The sequence below is a fragment of the Salvelinus namaycush genome, chromosome 14 (assembly GCF_016432855.1).
Source record: "Salvelinus namaycush isolate Seneca chromosome 14, SaNama_1.0, whole genome shotgun sequence".
In the NCBI taxonomy this organism is placed as follows: Eukaryota; Metazoa; Chordata; class Actinopteri; order Salmoniformes; family Salmonidae; genus Salvelinus; species Salvelinus namaycush.
In genome coordinates this window covers 25,036,303-25,058,860 of record NC_052320.1, presented here as the reverse complement: position 1 = coordinate 25,058,860, position 22,558 = coordinate 25,036,303, and the positions used below count along the sequence as shown (strand labels likewise).

Below are 22,558 nucleotides of genomic sequence, written 5' to 3'. Positions count from 1 at the left end.
CGTTTACGGTATGCACCTTCTTGACATATCCGCAAAAACGGAAGTCCTGAGCTTGGATCTAAGCCCTCATGGGAAATGTAGTGTTTTGCGATTTAAAGTCAAACGGACCTGATTTTGAAGAAAGTTGAATAAGAAAAATAAATAAATAATAATAATATATATATATATATCACAGGAGGTTAGTGGCACCTTAATTGGGGATGACGGGCTCGTGGTAATGGCTGGAGAGGAATGAGTAGAATAGTATCAAATACTCCCCTCAGCAATCTCCACTGATTTATTTATATATATATATATAAAATATATATACGATCTATTCAGAAAATAATATTTACTATATTGCCTCAACATAATAGAAAGAACGAAAAATATATATAAACATAATGTCCGAGTTTTAGTCCAGTCGTCCTTATTCAGGCCTAAGCAATCGTTCCCGAATGAATCGATTAGAAGAGGAGTATGCTGGGAAAGATGGCATCTTCTGAACAACCTGATCCGCAAACACAGGTCTCTATTTATACTTTCATACCTTATATAATGGTTTGTAGTTGCATATTGCACTTCCTTGAACCTATGAATTACATTTGCTTGAACCTATGAATTAGCTATGATTAAGCTAGACAGCTAACGTTAGTTGCTAGCTTGGTCTAGCTTGCTAGCTCGAAAAAGTTTCAATGTTTCTGTGTTGACAGGTGAAGGCCACGAAACTACCCATACTTTCTATACATGTGAAAGTTATGTAGCTATCATGGTGTCTAGGTAGGTAATAGTTCAAAGAGAATCGCAAATGTCAATGCTCTAGCTAGCGAAGTAATAGCGCTCGAAAACCCTTCTCCATATGTAGGGTTTTCAGCGTGTACATTTACCCACATTTGGCCCCATGCGAACTACAAATTTCGACGTTGTGTTTTAGAAAAGCAAATAGTCAAAGCTTTCAAACCGTTTTTCTAAACATATGTTGACATGCCCCTTATCTTTCATATCAGCGAGAAATAATCTTTCAAATAAAAGACACACGTATACACTTTACAGACAGACTTTACGGTATGTTGCCTGTAAAAAAATGTATAATTGGTTAATGTTTTTTTAGAGCCCAATTCATTTACCACATTCTTGCCAGGATAAGCATTTTATATCTCCATGCACATGCTGGCAGGAGTGGGAGGAGATGTAGTCCCATGTGGGTGGACTGTTTTAATAAATCCATTGAATATACACCATTACCAAAAATCCATTATTAATTCATTTTAGGCAGGTCCTAAGAAACATACGACTAATAAAATGTATTTTCAAAATAATAGAATGGCATATTCACACGAAATCAATTGTTATTTTGTTAATTAAATATACAAGACAGACTTAGGCTAACCTGATCACAGTCAACACCAAGAATGGAACTATAAAAAATTAAATACAAATCATATTTTTCCCACACAACTTGTGTCACGACAACGTGTGGAACCCCTGTCATATAAAAAAGGGATATGTTGAAACAGAGCCCAAGGCAAGCCCATGCCTTCTTGATCCACGTTTCATCTCTTTCCTGCTAGAGGTCGACCGATTAATCGGCATGTCCGATTAATTAGAGCCGATTTCAAGTTTTCATAACAATCGGTAGTCTGCCTTTTTGTATGTCGATTATGGCCAATTACATTGCAATCCATGAGGAAACTGCGTGGCAGGCTGACTGCCTTTTACGCAAGTGCAGCGTCAAAAGGACCTAGTAGGTTGCAAGGAGCCAAGGTTAGTTGCTAGTTAGCATTAAATGTATCTTATAAAAACAATCAGTCTTCACATAATCACTAGTTAACTACACATGATTGATGATATTACTAGGTTAACTAGCTTGTCCTGGGTTGCATATAATCAATGCGATGCCTGTTAATTTATCATCGATTCACAGCCTACTTCAACTTCGCCAAACGGGTGATGATTTAACAAAAGCGCATTGCTGAAAAAAAGCACAATCTTTGCTCAAATGTAACTAACCATAAACATCAATGCCTTTCTTAAAATCTATAGACAGAAGTATATATTTTTAAACCTGCATATTTAGTTTAAAGAAATTCATGTTAGCAGGCAATATTAACTAGGGAAATTGTGTCACTTGCAAGCAGAGTCAGGGTATATGCAATAGTTTGGGCCGCCTGGCTCGTTGTGAACTGTGAACTAATTTGCCAGAATTTTACATAATTATGACAACATTGAAGGTTGTACAATGCAAGAGCAATATTTAGACTTAGGGTTGCCACCCGTTCGATAAAATACGGAATGGTTCCTTATTTTACTGAAAGAATAAATGTTTTGTTTTCAAAATGATAGTGTCTGGATTTGACCATATTAATGACCAAAGGCTTGTGTTTCTGTGTTTATTTATTATATTATAATTAAGTCTATGATTTGATAGAGCAGTCAGACTGAGCGGCGGTAGGCAGCAGCAGGCTCGTAAGCATTCATTCAAACAGCACTTGACTGCGTTTGCCAGCAGCTCTTAGCAATGCTTGAAGCACAGCGCTGTTTATGACTTCAAGCCTATCAACTCCCGAGATTAGGCTGGCAGTACTAAAGTGCCTATAAGAACATCCAGTAGTGAAAGGTATATGAAATACAAATGGTATAGAGAGAAATAGTCGACGCGTTATAATTCCTATAATAACTACAACCTAAAACGTCTAAACTGGGAATATTGAAGAACTGGGAATATTGAACCACCAGCTTTCATATGTTCTGAGCAAGGAACTTAAACATGAGCTTTTTTACATGGCACATATTGCACTTTTACTTTCTTCTCCAACACTGTGTTTTTGCATTATTTAAACCAAATTGAACCTGTTTCATTATTTATTTGAGACTAAATAGATTTTATTTATGTATTATATTACGTTAAAATAAAAGTGTTCATTCAGTATTGTTGTAATTGTCATTATTATAAATATATATAAAAATCAGCCGATTTAATCGGTATCGGCTTTTTTTGGTCCTCCAATAATCGGTAACGGCGTTGAAAAATCATAATCGGTAAACCTCTATTTCCTACCCTCACTCCGCTTTGTGGCATAGGCTCTTACATCGAGAGTATCTTCATCAAGATACAGATTGAAAGTATAGATTGCTATAATTTTCTAACACATTTTAGTCTCGTGTTGATATTTCACAACATCCACAGGATTTTGGAGTTGCCAATATGCGATCGAGCAAAATGATAGGACTACACTTGATTTAGGCTACGTTATAGCATGCTTATTAGAAAACATCTCTGTGCAGTAGGGCTGGGCGGTATACCGTGTTTTATGATATTTACTTTACCTTCTATAGCGGTATTTGAATGTTTGGTTTGTTAAATGTGATAAGCCATGTTTCAGTTTTCATAGTTTACTTCGCTACTTGAGTCATCTCTCTCCGCTCTTTCTCTCCGTTTCACTTTCCACACAGACCTAGCCACAGACCAGACCTACCCTGTCACTCAAGGAGCGTATTTGATGGTACTCAACCACGAGACACTTGCGTTCATTCTGCATGGCCAATGCAGCAAATGCAACAATGTTTTTAACTTTGCTTCTTAATTTAAATCCACTAGCATTCTATAATAACACTATTAGTTTGTTTCTTACATCAGCAAGTTTGTCTTTTCTTAGCAAGTTGCCCTAAATCTTGTGAGGCGCTAATGCTAACAGTCAAGTTATTCCACACCGATTTCGATAAACCATTTCTGTATCGACTTCGCTTTTTGCACAGGGGCATTGTCATGCTGAAAAAAAAGGGCTTTCCCAAACTGATGCCACAAAGTTGGAAGCGTAGAATCTTCTAGAATGTCATTGTATGCTGTAGCGTTTAGATTTGCCTTCAATGGAACTTAGGGGCCTAGCCCATGAAAACAGGCCCAGACCATTATTCCTGCTTCAGCAAACTTGACAGTTAGCACTAGGGTTTTTCTGGAAATTTTCCATGGGAAGTTAAGTCCTGGAGTTCTGCTTAAATTCATCAAAAAAGTTAGCTTAACAGGGAACCTTTTTTGTGGGATACACATAAGGCAATTCTAGGTCTTGTGGCATAAACTATCCCCAATTCAATGGAATTGCAACCCTCTGCATGCACAGTGTTTTCTTTCGTCACATATACAGCTGATTCTCAAGATCTTGCACACTAATCAGATACTGCTGCACTGTCTGAGCTAAGGACTACATGCTTTCTGGTAAGTTTTGATTACAATACTGTGTGGGGTGAGTATATTTTATGACATACATGATTTTCTGTTAACTAGTAGTTAGTAGCCTACAGCAAAATGTTTAAATCATTTATAACTTGTTAACAATTTCTGCTAGTTAGTTTTTGCCATGTGGGTTTTAGCTTGCTTGAGCCTGCTAACTGAGGAGTGTTAATTCACCTGTTTCCATACATGTTTCATTTTAAAACATTTATCTTGTTTAATCTAACTGCTTAACTATTTGTCTGTACATGGAATTGTATTTGTTTTGTTACTAATTTTTGTTCTAATCTTTACAGGAAAGTGCCACAGTCTGATGTGAGGAGACTTTTCATTCCAGCTAATGTAGAAGGAAAAGCTGTGTACATTTGCAAATACTGTGCCAAATCATATGTGAAGAATGCAACAAAGATGCAGAATCATCTGGCCAAGTGCATGAAGTTCCCTCAGCGCTCACAACTAGCAACCTCTGACAAAAGTCCCTCTACTTCTATTCGAGGTGAAAATTATGAATCAGACAGCTTATCGATAGCAACAGCTCATAGTCCTCCTGGAATCAGAAGGTTTTTTGACTCAATGGAGGAACGTAGTCAGAGAAATGCTGATGACTGTCTTGCTCGAGCTGTGTATGCAACTGGTTCACCTCTGATGCTCACAGGCAATGTGTATTGGAAGAGATTTCTGAATGTTCTTTGCCCAGGATACACCCCTCCAACCAGACATGCTTTATCTACTCATTTTCTGCATGCAGAGTTCAACAGAGTTCAAGTGAAGGTCAAGCAAATCATAGAGAAAGCAGACTGTATTGCAATCATCTCTGATGGGTGGTCGAATGTTCGTGGGCAAGGAATAAATAACTACATCATCTCCACTCCTCAACCAGTATTCTGCAAGAGCACAGACACAAGGGACAACAGACACACCGGTCTCTACATTGCAGATGAGCTGAAGGCAGTCATCAATGACCTTGGACCACAGAAGATATTTGCACTGGTGACAGACAATGATGTGAACATAAAGGCTGCTTGGTCTAAAGTGGAGGAGTCCTACCCTCACAGCACACCCATTGGCTGTGCTGCTCATGCATTGGATCTGCTCCTCAAGGACATCATGGCACTGAAAACATTGGATACACTCTACAAGAGAGCCAAGGAAATGGCTAGGTATGTGAAGGGTTATCAAGTTATAGCAGCAATCTACCTCACTAAGCAAAGTGAGAAGAATATGAGCACCACATTGAAGCTTCCCAGCAACACCCGACGAGGTGGTGTTGTCATCATGTTTGACAGTCTCCTGGAGGGGAAGGAGTCTCCAAGAAATGGCCATATCACAGTCTGCCAATATGGACAGCCCGATCCAGAGGATCCTCCTGGATGATGTGTTTTGGGAGAGAGTGGTAAGCAGCCTAAAACTCCTGAAACCTATAGCAGTAGCCATTGCAAGGATTGAGGGAGACAATGCCATCCTGTCTGATGTTCAGACTCTGTTTGCAGATGTAAGAGAAGAAATCCGTACTGCTCTGCCCACCTCTCTGTTGCAAAAAGCGTGAAGACTTCTGCTTGAAGCCCATACACGCCGCAGCGTACATGTTGAACCCCAAGTATGCTGGCAAAAGCATCCTGTCTGGTGCAGAGATCAACAAGGCATATGGTGTCATCACTACCGTGTCTCACCACCTTAGCCTGGATGAGGGCAAGGTTCTTGACAGTCTGGCGAAGTACACTTCCAAGCAAGGGCTTTGGGATGGAGAGGCAATATGGCAGTCGTGCCAACATATCTCATCAGCCACCTGGTGGAAGGGACTTTGTGGATCTGAGGCTCTTTCCCCTGTTGCCTCCATCATCCTCCAAATCCCACCAACATCAGCCGCCTCAGAGCGCAACTGATCCTTGTTTGGGAACACACACACCAAAGCACGCAACAGGCTGACCAATACAAGGGTTAAAAAATTGGTGGCCATCCAGGCAAATTTGAGGCTTTTTGAGCCTGACAACGAGCCATACTCAACAAGGTTGGAAAGTGACAGTGAAGATGAGGCCTCAGAGTCTGATGTTTAAGAGGTGGACATTGTGGAGGTCCAGGGAGAAGACATGGAAGCCTGAGAGGAAGACAACCAAAGCTTTAGTTTCATTTTACAGATGTATGTTGAAAACATTTTTGGGAGATGCGATGGATCATTGGGGATCATTTAATATTCCCTTTTTGTTATTCAGTGAAAACATCCCATGTGAAGAGTCAACTCATTTAATTAAAGTTCAATTCATAACTAAATAGTTTTTTTTATTTCTATTGGAAGGATTTAATCATTTGCAATAATTTCTACTGGTAAGGTAAAATGTTTATGTTTCTGTCTCCATATGATATGGCAAGTATATCCAATGCAAAAAACATCTACATTTAAATGGTATTAATATTATTTTCCATATTTCTGTTAATTCCCATGGAAAGTTTCCACCTCTGAATATTCCCCAAAATTTGCAACCCTAGTTGGCACTATGCATTCAGGCAGGTTGCGTTCTCCTGGCATCCGCCAAACCCAGATTCGTCCGTTGGACTGCCAGATGGTGAAGCGGGAATCATTACTCCAGAGAACGCGTTTCCACTGCTCCAGAGTCCAATGGCGGTGTGCTTTACACCACTCCAGCCGACGCTTGGCATTGCACATGGTGATCTTAGGCTTGTGTGCGGTTGCTCGGCCATGGAAAACCATTTAATGAAGCTCCCGAAGAACAGTTTGCGTACTGAAGTTGCTTCCAGAGGCAGATTGGAACTCGGTAGTGAGTGTTGCAATCGAGGACAGACGATTTTTACGTGCTACGCGCTTCAGCACTCGGTGGTCCCGTTCTGTGAGTTTGTGTGGCCTTTCTCCTAGATTTTTCCACTTCACAATAACAGCACTTACAGTTGACCGGGGCAGCTCTAGAAGGGCAGAAATTTGATGAACTGACTTGTTGGAAAGGTGGCATCCTATGACGGTTGAAAGTCATTGAGCTCTTCAGTAATGCCATTCTACTGCCAATGTTTGTCTATGGAGATTACATGGCTGTGTGCTCAATTTTATACACTTGTCAGCAATGGGTGTGGCTGAAATAGCCGAATCCAATAATTTGAAGGGGTGTCCACCTACTTTTGTATATACTTTTTCCACATTTTGTTAATTTACAGCCTTATTCCAAAATGGATTAAATGAAATAAATTCCTCAGCAATCTACACACAATACCACATAATGACAAAGCGAAAACAGTTTTTTAGAAATTTTTGCAAATGTATTAAAAGTCAAAGATACCTTATTTACATAAGTGTTCAGAACCTTTGCTATGGGACTCGAAATTGAGCTCCGGTACCTCCTGTATCCATTGATCATCCTTGAGATGTTCCTACAACTTGATTTGTAGTCCACCTGTGGTAAATTCTATTGATCGGACATGATTTGGAAAGGCACACACCTGTCTATATAAGGTCCCACAGTTGACAGTGCCTATCAGAGCAAAAACCAAGCCATGAGGTCGAAGCAATTGTCTGTAGAGATCCGAGACAGGATTGTGTCGAGGCACCAATCTGGGGAAGGGTACCAACACGTTTCTGCAGCATTGAAGTTCCCCAAGAACACAGTGGCCTCCATTCTTAAAAAGAAGGTTGTAACCACCAAGGCTCTTCCTAGAGCTGGCTGTCTGGCCAAATTGAGCAATCGGGGGACAAGGGCCTTGGTCAGGGAGGTTATGAAGAACCCGATGGTCAATTTGACAGAGCTCTTGAGTTCCTCTGTGGAGATGGGAGAATCTTCCAGAAGGACAACCATCTCTGCAGCACTCCACTAATCATGCCTTTATGGTAGAGTGGCCAGACAGACGCCACTCCTCAGTAAATGTCACATGACAGCCCGTTGGAGTTTTACAAAAGGCACCTAAAGGACTCCGACCATGAGAAACGAGATTCTCTGGTGTGATGAAACCAAGATTAAGCTCTTTGGCCTGAATGCCAAGCGTCACATCTGGAGGAAACCTGGCACCATCCCTACGGTGAAGCATGGTGGTGGCAGCATCATGCTGTGGGGATGTTTTTCAGCGATAGGGGCTGGGAGACTAGTCCGGATCGAGGAAAAGAGGAATGGAGCAAAGTACAGAGAGATCCTTGATGAAAACCTTTTTCTCCAGAGCACTCAGAACCTTAGACTAGGGCAAAGGTTCACCTTCCAACAGGACAACGACCCTAAGCACACAGCCAAGACAACGTAGGAGTGGCAGACTTGAGGCTGTAATCGCTGCCAAAGTTGCTTCAACAAAGTACGGAAAAAAGGTTCTGAATACTTATGTAAATGTGATATTTCAGTTTATCAGTTTATTTGTAATAAATTAGCAAAAATTTCTATAAACCTGTTTTTGCTTGGTTATTATGAGTTATGTGTAGATTGATGAGGGGGGGGGGGGGGGGGGGGGATCTAATCTATTTTAGAATAGGATGTAACATGTGGGAAAAAGTCAAGGGGTTTGAATACTTTCCGAATACACTGTATTGTAGCCTGCCTGGAGTGGACCTGGGTCCGAGCCGTAGTCGTGTCATGTAACAGTATCCTACAGAATGTCAAAATGGAGACTAAGCCTATGCTTCAGGAACTACAAATACAATATAGCTGGTGCTGCATTACAGGAGTTTATCAGGTTTATGGCCGAAATGTGACAAGTGAATGGAACTGTCTGAAGATTTTTTTTCAACTGATTCAACTAGAATAGCCTAAATGTTTTAGTCCCCCAATAATGTGCTTACTTTACATCAGCAACCCAGGAATTTGTGCAACATTTGCTTTGTCATCCATTGCTGTGAAGACCAAACCAACAGTGTCAGGCCTACATGCGGAACTGAGACAGACAAGATAACATAATTTGATTTCCGAAATGTAAATTATTCAGGCCTTATCTTAAATGTCTTCTTCAACCCTATCATACCCTTCAGGCAGACCTGGGCCTCTGGGCTTGGGACTCTCCAAACGGACATATCTTACATATTACCTTTGTATTATTATACACTGAATAAAATGACCTGACAATGTTAAGGATGTTTTGTTCTCCATTTTGTGAATGTTACCATCGTACTATGTCAATATCCTCTTAATACAAAGTTGTTCTAATTAGGCTATTGATAGTTGGCCCATGCCTAATGTTGTTTTTGGAAACCCTTTTGATAAATTAGGCCTCTATTTTGTACTAAGATATTTAGTCTTCAAATGGTGTTCTAAATAAGGCTAGGCCTAAGCTATTTCTTATTATCTGACTAATATACTAAAGATCTAAAGGCCTAGCCTATACCTTTTTATAAATGGTCCTTAACCTGCTTTTCTATACAATTTGTGATCTATACGATATAGATATTTTGTTCAGGCTGCTGTAATTCGCATGTTCATCTAACCTTTGGCATCTCGGATTTTCAAGCATGTGCCGACTGTACAGAGATGTCTTATTCAGGCTACATGAATGCCCCCTGTGGCAGTGTACTTCTGAGTATCATTTGCTGAAATATTAGACAAATCCAACCCGCACACTCCACATTGCCAGTAGGTGGAGCTCTAATCCAAGCATCTGTTCATGTTTTCAGCCTCGTGCTCCGTCCAGAGATGACGTTGCCCCCAGAGAAGCACTGGTAAGACGACAACACTGTTCTGCACAACTAACCAAGTGAAACCCTCCACTGTTTACCAGCTTATTTCTAGTCCTATTTTCACTAAGCAGAGAGTGAACACAAGCCCTATTCAATCAAAACTAAGGCTAAACAGGATTTCTTTTTTTAGGTATGTCAAAAAATACTGTTTTTCATGAGAACATGTTTAGATAGTTCAACACTGTTTTGTTGACTTTAAATGAAGCAATGTGAAATTAAATGAGCCTTTCCTAGAAGAATGCTTCTTATTTTCTGTAAACGTGTGTTACAGATTGGTATTGAATAGCTTATCTTTTTATTAGCTGTAAGTCTCTTTCAAAGGGGCTGTAGACCTACATTTTAATTGCCTACTACCACGCCCTGTATCTTTCCATTTTTGATTCCCTTTAGTCATGTATGATTTTCCTCCTAAACCACAGATGAAAAGCGTTTTCCTTGCTAGTTAGTTTATTCTTAACAAAATTGTCCGCTAGGCCTCATTTTATTTTGCATCAGAATCTGTGCTCCTTTCAAACCTTTCAGTACGCTGTTAAAGTACTGTTGTGTTTTTGTTTTGTTGTAAGTTTAGAGGTACTGTAAGTGCAACAATTTAATGGCATGATGAATTGGCCATTAAAACAAATACAATGGAATAAAAAGGTAAACCTTGAACATGGCAATGATCATTTCAACACCAAACAACCACATAGGATATTGCTTGCATTTTAAATGTTGTGTCCAAGGATATCTATTGTAGTCATTCTTGTTTAGGTAGCCTCCTGTCCACACAAGGTGTCACTTACAGGATACGTTTAAGTTAAGACAAACCTTCTCACACAGATACAGTATGTGAGCTGCGTTATCAGTCCACTTAACTAAAAAAAGCAATGAATGTTCATTCTTATCATGAACTTTGTTGTGGCTTGTAAGATGGAAGATTGTCCAGCTATCATTCAAGGGGACCAATTATCTGACAGTCACTTTGGAACCAGTGACTATCTAATAGGCTTCTTAATAAGATGATACTTCTAGTGTTTTGTCTTTGAGGAATAAAAAAGGGACTTTTTGAACTGTTCTGCTACATTGATACGTCTCTTTAAAGTCAGGGGTCGATTGGATGTTTGAATTGTTGTACAAAGCTTTGATCTTCTACCATTGTGGTCCGAATGTGATTTTAATGTGCGAGTAAGATTCATTCTACAGTAACAGAATGATGCAGAGACAGATTTTTCCCTTTTTTTAAATGTATTTCAAACAAAAGAACATTGATTGCAAAGTTAAACAAGCCATACGACTCAATGCACAAGGACTACTTTTAATGATTTCCACAGAAAACATTACAGAAAGTAAAACAATTTTTTGTTTAACTTTGCAATAATAGTTTTTTTTGTTTGGCATACATTTTAAACAAACCAATCTGAGTTTCAACATCATTCTGTGACTGTGGAATTGGCCAAAAGTGAAAAGTGGAGTGAAAGGTCTAAACTGCTTTAGATACTCTCATGACTGAAGTCAGTGAGACTGTTTGGGCACTCTGGGTGCTTGCTATGGGTCCACGTACCGTACCCACCACACTAGTAACCTAGTGGCACTAGTAGCCTAATATCTTACGCAAATGTGAACACACTGGTGCTACTCATAACAGGGATCCGATATGTATTCTTGAATACATCTGTGACACATTGTCTTAGTGTTCGCTCTTACCTTTCTCATTCGTTACTGCCGAGGCTGATTTAATCCTGTCCTGGGGTCATTGATTGTTGTAGTTTTCTCCTAGGCTTTATTTCAATTTAATTAATCTTTATCCAAATGTGTTACCCCCCTCCCCCCCCATTCTTAAAAAGAGGATATATTCTTGTTATGAAGGTCCTGGTTCAAGACATGGTTGACATGTCCCCCCCCTCCTCCTCTTTTTCTCCTTTCTCTTTTTGATGAGCTGCTCTTTCCCAGTTAAGTGGATTATTACAGTAGGGATAATTCTTGTCACATGGCATTATTTGGATGAGGTGAATAATTGAAATTTGTGTCTGAAAGCATTTTATCTGGATGAGAGGAAGGGGACTGCTGGCAGGGGTTGGAGGGAGGAGGCTTCTAGGTGTGTGTGTGTGTGTGTGTGTGTGTGTGTGTGTGTGTGTGTGTGTGTGTGTGCACGCACACGTCTGAGTGTCAGGCTATAGGGACACCAGTCAATGTTAACAGGTTCTGACTCACCTCGCCCGATCAGCGGGCCCTGGCTCACCGAACGGCTCGGTGGCTCGGGTGAAGCCACTGCCACCACCGCCTCGGCCAGGGTGAGACGCTGAGAAGGAGCAGGTTTGGACTGGCTGGCACAGACTGAGCGCTCCCTCCGGTTCACTGGAGTACAAGTCAGTCGCTCCCAGCTACCGCTGTTGCCTTGGGGGCTGGGGTTGTCCCTCTCTTTCACTCGCCCGTCCCTGTCCTCGCTTTGCCACTCGCCATCTTGCTTATTTTACCCTCGTTGCCCCCCATCAAATCTGTCCTTCCCCCTCCCAATTCTATCTAGTTCTCTGAAAAAAACTCCAATCGTTGTCATCAGACAAATAGAACCATGTTTGTTTGTCAACCCCAGCTCGCACCATTCAATGTGGATATGCTAACGGGCATGACCTCTGGAAAGAAAGAGAAGAGGAGCAGGTTGTTTCAATCTCACTGGCTGGCTGCTGTGTCTCCCATACTGTGTCTCTGCATAGGCTGGGGCTCTACATGATGCTGTGGAAGTGTTGTGTACAGCTGGCTCTCAGGGAACCGAGGGGGGGGGGGGGGGGGGGGTGTGTGTGTGTGGGGTATGCATCTATGTGTGTGCATGTATAGCCTATGTGTGTGTGTGTACAGTAGGCCTATGTGCGCATGTGTGTTTTAGGGGTGGTGGGTTGGAGGAGCAGAGGGAGGAGGTAATGGGAGGGGGGGAAAGTTGTAAGAAGAACATCCCGGTCTCACACAACTTCAAAAGCTCCCCTTCCCCAGGATATTAAGCGACTGTGATGAAAAATTTAGCGAGCGTTAAATAAGGCGCTTTGAAGTGATCTGTTTTGGCTCAGCAGTCTCTGAATTTCCGTAGCCCCTCTGCTATCACCATCATGCTAGCTAGCTAGAGAGAGAGAAAATAAAAATGTAAAAGCCCAGGAGTTGGGTGGGGGGGGGGGCTGATGAGATGCCAACGTATACGTTGGAAGTACTGCCAGTGGCATGGGTCAAGACTGCTTCTGCTACCCCTTGTCTATCTCTACCTCTTTCCGCCTAATTTTCCCCTTTTCTTCTGCTATTCTTCCATGTCCCCATGAGCCCTGGCAGACATACAGTGCCATCAGAAAGTATTCCCACCCCTCTTTCCCCCCACATTTTGTTGTTACAAAGTGGGATTCAAATAGATTATTATTTTTTTGTTAACAATCTACACAAATTACTCTGTCAAATTGGAAGAAAAATTCTAACATTGGTAAAAAAAAGCAAATGTCTGTATGGAAAGCAGACTGAACCAGGTTTTCCTCTAGAAGTTTGCCTGTGCTTAGATCTATTCCGTTTATTTTTTATCCCACCCAAAAATCCCTTGTCCTTGCTGATGACAAGCATACCCATAACATGATGCAGCCACCAACATGCTTGAAAATATGAAGTGGTGCCCCAAACATAACACTTTGTATTCAGGGCATAAAGTTAATTTCTTTGCCACCAATGTTAGAGTTTTACCTATACCTTATTGCAAACAGGCTTCCTTTTCACTCTGCCAATAAGGTTAGTGTTGTGGAGTAATTACAATGTTGTTGATCCATCCTCAGTTTTGTCCTGTCACAGCCATTAAATGTCTGCCAATCGGTGCCCTTTGTGAGGCATTGGAACATCTCCCTGGTCTTTGTGGTTGAGTCTGTGGTTGAAATTTGCTGCTCAACCTGAGTGACCTTACAGATAATTGTATGTGTGGGGTAGAGAGATGAGGTAGTAATTCAAAAATCCTGTTAAACACTATTATTGCACACCGAGTGAGTCCATTCAACTTAATGTGACTTGTTAAGCACATTTTTACTCCTGAACCTATTTAGGCTTGCCACAACAAAGGGGTTGAATACTTATTGAGTCAAGACAATTCAGATTTTAATTTTTAATTTGTAACAATAAAAATAATAATAATTCCACTTTGACATTATGGAGTATTGTGTGTAGGCCAGTAACACATTTTTCAATTTAATCCATTTTAAATTCAGGCTGTAACACAACAAAATGTGAATATGTGCTGAAGGCCATGTATGTTCCTCAAATGCCTGTTTTGAAAACAACATTTTGATTCTGTGGGGGGGGGTGTAAGGCCCATGTGACATGATAGTGATATCAGGAAGTCATGAGGTCCCCAGGAGGCTAACTTGTGATCCCCCCAAGTAGTTAAAACATTATATTTGTCCTCCATAGCCAACATTTGAACAAAATGCAAACGAAGAATTGTTGAAATGTGTAAAACATTTAACAACTTTTTAAAGCGGCAAGCTATAAATTGAGGACAACAAATCTGACACCAATCAAATATGGGTGAATAATAGCCGACACATTGAAGTCACCTAGCTTGCCACATTTTGCTAACTACTAGGCTACAGTACTAGTTTTGTAATGGAGGAAAATCTTCTCAATTGAATAAAAAAACATAAGACAACATGTCTGAAAACAGGAAACCTCTCACTGATGTCAAATTGATTTAGAAAGGCCTATGTGTTTTCATATTGAACAAATTGTGACAGAATAAGCAATGATATTCAGTAATGGGTCCAGTAGGGTGTAACTTAGTCTGTCAGAAAACTATGCTGCAATTTAGTTTGTCTAGGGAACCTTCCTTTTAGATTTTTCTTTTTTCCTCTTTGCTCATTACTTTAATTGTAATTGTAATCCTTTATTGGAGCTGTCTGCAGTAAAGGAGAATTATGGTCAGAGTGGGGGCGCGAGCCACAGAGATATTTCATGATTATTGGAGAAGACGGTCACTAGGTGGCAGCCAGTATTTCGGCCTTACTGTGATTACTGGGTTGGGAATTGATGATTGTGTGAGAGACTGAGTATGTGGTTCTAGCTGCTTCTACCCAAACACTCTCCGAGCTTTAAAAGATCAAAATTCAGTGCAAAAGCATCTGAATAACGCCTGACACCTCATGCTCTATGTATTGTACGTCTGATATTTGTTCTGACGAGCTATGTTAGTGTTTGCTTTATAGACCTGTCCTTCGTATTGAGTGGAGGTCCTCTTTTGGGGCTTTCATGCACATTGAACAGAAAAAAATCTGTTTTGCAGAGCCGCCCTGGAGAACACAATCTATGGTATTTTGTGGGGCACACAATATACCATAATGCTATATTATTACACCATATGGTGTTTGTGTTGTGAGAAACAAATTTCTTCTCATTTTTCAGTGCATTTTGTAACACTTGTTAACGTTGTCCACTTAGTTGAGGGTACTTCTTAGGTCTTGGTGAACCTGTCTCTGAGACTCTATTTCTCTGAGTTGCTCTTGTTGTGCATCTATTCGATGTGTTTGTGTCAGTGGTTAATGATACAGGAAGGACCCACTGTTTTATTGTTGCTGTGTTGCACTTTTTTCCTTCCCCCTCACCCCCCTGGTAGCCTCCTTAGAGGACTCTGTATGAATTCTCACTGTCATGTCCAAGGACGAGTGGCGCAGGGTCAGCTAATTGCTTTTATGATTATGATTTCACGTCAGATTTATCGTGCATGCTCGGAGCACATCTTCCAGGTCTGCCGACACTGCTGGCTTCTCAAAATGAGTTTACTGCTCCTGGCTTGGACTTCTTGTTTAAAGGTCCAATGCAGCAGTTTTTATCTCAATATCAAATCATTTCTGAGTAACAATGAAGTACCTTACTGTGAGTCTTTTATTAAAATGGTTAAAAAGAAACAAAAATAGCTTCTTAGCAAAGACCAATTTCTCATGCAAGAATTTTGCTAGGACTGTCAGAGTGGTCTGAGTGAGCGGCCTTATTGGACTTGTGTAATGGGAAGGAATTGTAACCTGAGAACTAGCTGTTATTAGCAGAGAGGTGTGATTATTATTTTTTTGTTATTGGTCTATTAACTTATACTGTCTGGTGATGTCACCAGGGAGGCCAAAAGTCCATCCCACCAAAACAAGCTGAAATTTCAGGCGGTCTTTTCAAATAACTCTTACACTAAATGGGCATTACCATAATTTTCACAATTTACAGTATTATTCCAACCTCATATTGTGGAAATGTATATATGAAACACAGGGAAATCACATTTCTGACTGCATTGGGCCTTTAAGTGCAGGTCACACTTTTTGACTCATTAGACCAGAATGTGGGTGAATCAGACAGGCTTCCCCACCCCCATCCCTTTTGGCCACAAAATGCTCTTTCTCCAGCGGGTTCTTGAACGTGAGAAATATTGAGGTCATGATGAAGGGATGACACAGACAAGGATTCTTGTGCTTATAAAAATGTCTGTTAATAAATCTTTCCTCTTTATTTCCGTGTGCCAAATGTCTTTCTGATGTTGGTGATTTTCTGATGGATCCTCCCTGCTCTTTGAAAAGGATAAGTAGAGAGGAGTCCAAGCCAAATGTTTACTGTTTTGTGGTTTCTGCCTTATGATGTGCTCTGCTGCACCAGAACTGTGTCCCTCACTTCCTTTAAAGGGATACTTCGGGATTTTGGCAATGAGGCCCTTTATCTACTTACCCAGAATCAGATAAACTTGTGGATAGCATTTTTATGTCTCTGCGTGCAGTTTGAACAAATTTGCTAATTAATGTTAGCGCTAGCTGTTCCTGTAGACTTCCAATCATTGCGCTAATGCTAGTTAGCGTTGGCTCGCGAATCTACTTCCAACTTCCTTCATACTGGATGCAGAGACATAAAAATGTTATCCATGAGTTAATCTCTTGGGATGTGGATTTTTAATTTCCAAAATCCCGAAGTATCCCTCTAATGCAGTGGGACACTTTTTTTTTTCAATGCTGCCTCTTTTAGTTTTTCTTTCTAAACTGTGAAAATGTTTACGCTAATAATTAGCACATATATTTCATTGTTCATGTAAAGGATTGATTGTAAGGTTGTATTGATTTCATATTGTAAACTGTTCCGAGCCTCTTGTTCGCTGTAGTAGTTTTGACCTCACATTGACCCGTTGGCTAAGTTACAGTGCAATGGCAGATGCAGCCCAAAAGAATGACACTTTTTGGAAAGTTCAATTTGCAAACATTGAAGTCTATGATTATGAAGAATTCCATAAACTTTAATTAGTACTTTAGAATTTATTTGTAGAAATGTTAATCATAGCAAATACACTAATGCAAACAACATGGTAACAAAGCTATAATTTCCAAATTCTCTCATGAATTTGTGAGCTGTCATATGTTTGCTTAACATTATATAATTTTAAAACATTTTTAATTAGGGTGTAGTTAGTTTGTCTCAATATGCTTGGGAAAGAATCATCATTGAGTTGGGTTTTAACACTCACTTCTGTTCCACTTTGTAATTATTTCGGCTTGATTTACCATTTGCGTCACATTTGTGTGCAGAATCGGAGAGTAGGGAAACTTGGGTCTGTGAGTGGCTCGTTTCTCACAGCGAGACTTGAAATCTCCAGATGAATCAGAGATGTCTACGCTGTCAAGACTGCTCACATCGCTCTCAGCCTCCAATGTCACTTTCAAGGCATAATTACACAAGTTGTGTTGATTAGTATGAGATGCAATTACGCCGGCTTTCCGCCGCAAATGGGGGATGTGATGCCTCTTGATTGACAGCAAGCATCCTGGCTTTAATAAGTAAATGACTATGGTAATTCAGGTACTGAGACCCTTTGATTTGTCAGCATCTTTTTCATTTTGGCGATGTCCTCTGATTTTAATGAACAGGAGGGTGATTGAAGCTCTCTCTCTCTCGTTCATTCGTTCATTTCTCTGGCCTGAAAGCATTGTCAGTAGGGGAGGCCCAAACTGTTTTGCAGGCCATATTCCAAATCCCTCCGCTGATGCTGAATTCTGTTTCTTCTGATGGTTTGATCAAGTGTGTAAAAAGCATAATCTTGAAAGCTGCGTTTTGCCTGTACTACACTGTTGCACGGCTTTTTTCAGAAGTGTGGAAATAAGAGAAATGATTAGTAATTTACACTTCAGGGAATTGTTTTTCATATTTTTTATCTGGCTTCCCAGTGAGTTATTAGCTGTTAATTTGTCTGCCAGCTCCCCTGCAGCGCCAGATATTTGTTTAAATGGTGGGATTCCCTCAGTGCAATTGTAACTACTGTACACTTCTGAAAATGCTGCTGAGCTCTCTCTAATTACGTAATGTAATGCTAGTGCTGGTTAGTGGGAGAATATTAGGCCGAGCTATGAATAAGGAGAGCTAAAAAGTCACTTCACTTAAAGGGATAGTTCAGCATAATTACATATTTAGGTACACTATCTAAATATGTAATTTCGCTGAACTAGGCTTATCCCTTTAAACAAAGTGTTTTCCAGCCAGGAAAATTGACATGTATGTTCAGAAGCGAGATCATATGTTGCTATTTAAAGGCCAAAGGTTTGCCATATTGCAAATTATATAGTAACCCATTATCTCAAAATCCACACATTTCTAACTTAAGTTGTGAAAGCATTGAAAGAATATTGAAATTTGAGAAGACTGCCTTTTTATTAAGACTACCCCTTTAACACCATGTAGGACAACTGTCTTTTTAGACCATGCAGGCCCCATCTAAAAGTCAGATATCAGTCAGTCTTTACTAGATTTACACAATGACTTAAGGGAAATGCCCTTGTTAGTCTCACTAGAGCCCAGAGTCTGTTCATGCTGGTAACCCCCTACAGACTCATACATGTGCTGCATAAATATAATGAAATAATTTGCACTTGCACTCACTACCCCAGCTGTAATTTATATGGATTGAATGAGTGCTGCATTGTGGAAAAGCATGAGTGGACCAAACGCTCGTTTGTCACCTCTAATAAATGTTGGAATGTAAATTATGAAGTTATGCTTCAGATGTAAATGCACTTTATTTCAGTCCCTTAATGCAAAGACCCCACTCCAATACATTAAGACAAAGGGGGAGTCGGGTGGGGGATTTAACTTAGAATTCGGACTGTTTTCACAATCAATAATAAACACAAAAGACCGTAGATGGGGAACATTATAACATATTTGACGTCGGGTTAATAAATTATTGCTTGAAAGCAGGCTTGTACACCAAAAATGTAAATACATTAATGTTATTAATAATGTAGTGACTAATAGTTCTATCAAGACTGTAATAGCAGTTTAATGGAATATGACAGCAAGAATGTATTACACTTCTTACATTTAGATGGGACCTCATAGGACATTTATCAGGGATTTCTGAAACATATTTTCTTGATTATTTTGTTAAGCTAATTGCTTCTTTTCCCCACAACGTCTTCTCGAGGAGAGAGGAAAAAAACACGTAATGGATATTAATTAATACGTGTCCGTTTTCTCAGTTTGATGAAAAATAATGAAAGGGAAACGCTAATAGGATTTTGGAGTTTCTCTGTGTGTGGTGCTCTGAGATTATGACTTTATCAAGGGTATCAGAATAAGATAGCACTCTATAAATGAGTAGAAATTCAGGTCTGCTGCTTAAAATGAACGCAAACATTCCAAATATAATATTTTGAATGTTTTACCTTAATTAGGCTACCATGGCCAATAGACAAGATACTGTACATACCGAACACTCACTGTACCATGAGGTGATCTGCGTTACATTAAATTCAAAAGTTTGAAGTTAAGCGTCTGTTGGTTTACACTGTTGGAACGAAGCACTTGGGGCTCTTCTGGCAAAGTCACTTCTGACAGTTCCTAATAATCTGTTTTCAGTCGGACAGGGTCATTGTATAGACTTGCTTTCTGAAAACTGTCTCATTCTCTTAGCTTAGGCTGGATCTTTGTTGTCAGGGAGCTGTCTCATTTTGTTAAACTAGACCCGTCCTCTCTCTGGACCTTAAATGTACATCTACACTGATAACCTCACTTTCCCACACTTTTGGGGGACATAGAGAAGAGCAGACATTATCAGTAGCCCGACGTGACATCATCATCAGCCAGCCACCCCATAATATTGTAGACCCACAATACTCTCAGCACTACTCAGTGTAGACTACTTGACTCTTGTCAGAAGATGTATGTGCCCACAGGCAGTCTATAGGGAAAGAGCAGTGTTAAGAGCTGTCATTAAGGTGTGGCACAAGTACAGACCAGCAGATAAACAAAGGCTGACACATTCTTCAACCCATTGGCACGACTGCGCAATTATTAAACACCTGGACTGGCTCACTTCCCTGGGCCCCAGTGGCAGTGTTTCTGGTGCGAGTCATCTTCAAAATTGAAGGTTTGACAGAAAGACATGTTTTTCCATTGCCCCTCTCCTGTCACCACTATCTGTTCTAACTTTTCACTTAAATATCCAAATCTGTATTGTGTTTGTGCCGACACTGTCTAGGCTCTCAACACTCTGCACCCGACAAAGCAAATCAATCTTTGACACAGAATTTTGATTATGAAACCAAGAAATGCAGTTATATGAATGCATGTAGATCAGGCTATATATTAAATCATCAACAAGAACCTGTTTGCCCGACTAATTTATTATAAGTACGTGACTTCTCCCTGGTGTGTCCCTCCCCATTTCTGTGTGAGCCTGTCATGCTTTTTGCCCCCGCCAGCCTGTAGAAAGCGGTTTTACGTATCGGGCGACAGGAAAAGGGAAGTGGAGGGGTTCGTCAAATGCCTCTGCTTTTGAAATGCGGAGAGTGGTATTGTTGTGTTTTTATGTGTCTAGGTCGACACAATGACAGAACAGGTGGGGCGTCTGCTGTCGAGCGTCTTGCCAACTCAGCCCCTTTGCTGTTGTAACATGCCACCCTGTGTGATATTAGAGTGGCTGGCTGGGCTGTCTGTTCGGCTCATATTATTGAGGCCCAGTGAAATCTTAACATGTACTTTCACCAACAGTGTGTGCTGAATTCGTGGCGGGTGACTGTCAAAATTCGCCTTGTGCCATCAACCGCAGTGCTATTGCAAATGATATGCTCAATCTGCTACCTTACAATATACTCCTACAGTTTTATATAATAGAGGTGGAGATGCCAGTTCAAGTTGATAGTTGTTAGACGCATCAAGTACAGAAGCAATAGTACTGATTTTATAATCTCATTACTGTGGTGGAAAGAGTAGGCTGGCACCATTGTCTAGGCCTACAGGCTTTCTGAAAGTATATAGTAAATCAAGAGCATTCTGGCTGAACTTAGGGAAAAATTAGAATCCGCCTCCGATATCACACTTTTATGAGTATCACTTCAGCTTTGGCATGCTACGTGGACTGGTTTTAATTTTCAACTTGAGTGTATACACTGAGTGTATGAAACATTAAGGACACCTGCTCTTTCCATGACCTAGACTGACCAGGTGAATCCAGGTGAAAGGTACGATCCCTTGTTGATGTCACTTTTTAAATCCACTTCCATGTACACTGAACAAAAATATCAACGCAACATGTAAAGTGTTGCTCCCATGTTTCATGAGCTGGAATAAGATCCTAGAAATGTTCCATACACACACAATTTGTTTACGTGCCTGTTAGCATTTATCCTTTGCCAAGACAATCCATCCACCTGACAGGTGTGGCATATCAAGAAGCAGATTAAACAGCATGATCATTACACAGGTGTACCTTGTGCTGGGGCCAATAAAAGGCCACTCTAAAATGAGCAGTTATGTCACACAACATAATTCCACAGATGTCTTAAGTTTAGAGGGAGCATGCAATTGGCATGCTGACTGCAGGAATGTCCACCAGAGCTGTTGCCAGAGAATTTAATGTTAATTTCTCTACCATAAGCCGCCGCCAATGTCGTTTTAGAGAATTTTGCAGTACGTCCAACCGGCCTCACAACCGCAGACGTGTGTGGTGTGGACTGATGTCAACGTTGTGAACAGAGTGCCCCATGGTAACGGTGCGGTTATGATATGGGCAGGCATAAGCTACAGACAGCGAACACAATTGCATTCCAGGGATGGCATTTTGAATGCACAGAAAAACCGTAACGAGTAACAAGAGTCTGAGGCCCATTGTGAGGCCCATTTATTTTAGGGTATCTGTGACCAACAGAAGCATATCTGTATTCCCAGTCATGTGAAATCCATAGATTAGGGCTTAATGAATTTATTTCAATTTACTGATTTCCTCATATGAACTGTAACTCAGTAAAATCTTTGAAATTGTTGCATGTTCTGTTTAGAATTTTGTTCAGTATAGATGAAGTGGAGGAGACTGGTTAAAGAAGGATTTTTAAGCCTTGAGACAATTGATACATGAATTGTGTAGGTGTGCCATTCAGAGGGTGAATGGGCAAGACAAAGTATTGAAGTGCCTTTGAACGGGGTATGGTAGTAGGTGCCAGGTGCACTGGTTTGTGTCAAGAACTGCAACGCTGCTGGCTGTTTCACGCTCAACAGTTTCCTGTGTGTATCAAGTATGGTCCACCACCCAAAGGGCATCCAGCCAACTTGACACAACTGTGTGGAAGCATTGGAGTCAACATGGGCCAGTATCCCTGTGGAATGCTTTCGAGACCTTGTAGAGTCCATTCCCCGACGAATTGAAGCTGTTCTGAGGGCAAAAGGGGTGTACGTTAATGCTCACAGGCCTTTTAGGCATG

At 40.6% G+C, this 22,558-nt stretch overlaps 1 protein-coding gene across 1 annotated transcript in view; it reads left to right on the top strand.

The window, feature by feature from the left end:
- The first annotated feature begins 401 nt into the window (after positions 1–401).
- pex14 (peroxisomal biogenesis factor 14) overlaps positions 402–22,558 on the top strand; it is a 105,030-nt gene continuing 82,873 nt past the window's right edge. The window contains exons 1-2 of the mRNA XM_039008280.1: positions 402–507; positions 9,795–9,839. Of these exons, the coding sequence (XP_038864208.1) occupies positions 460–507; positions 9,795–9,839 (93 nt within the window). The 5' untranslated portion in view covers positions 402–459. The remainder of the gene's footprint in view (positions 508–9,794; positions 9,840–22,558) is intronic.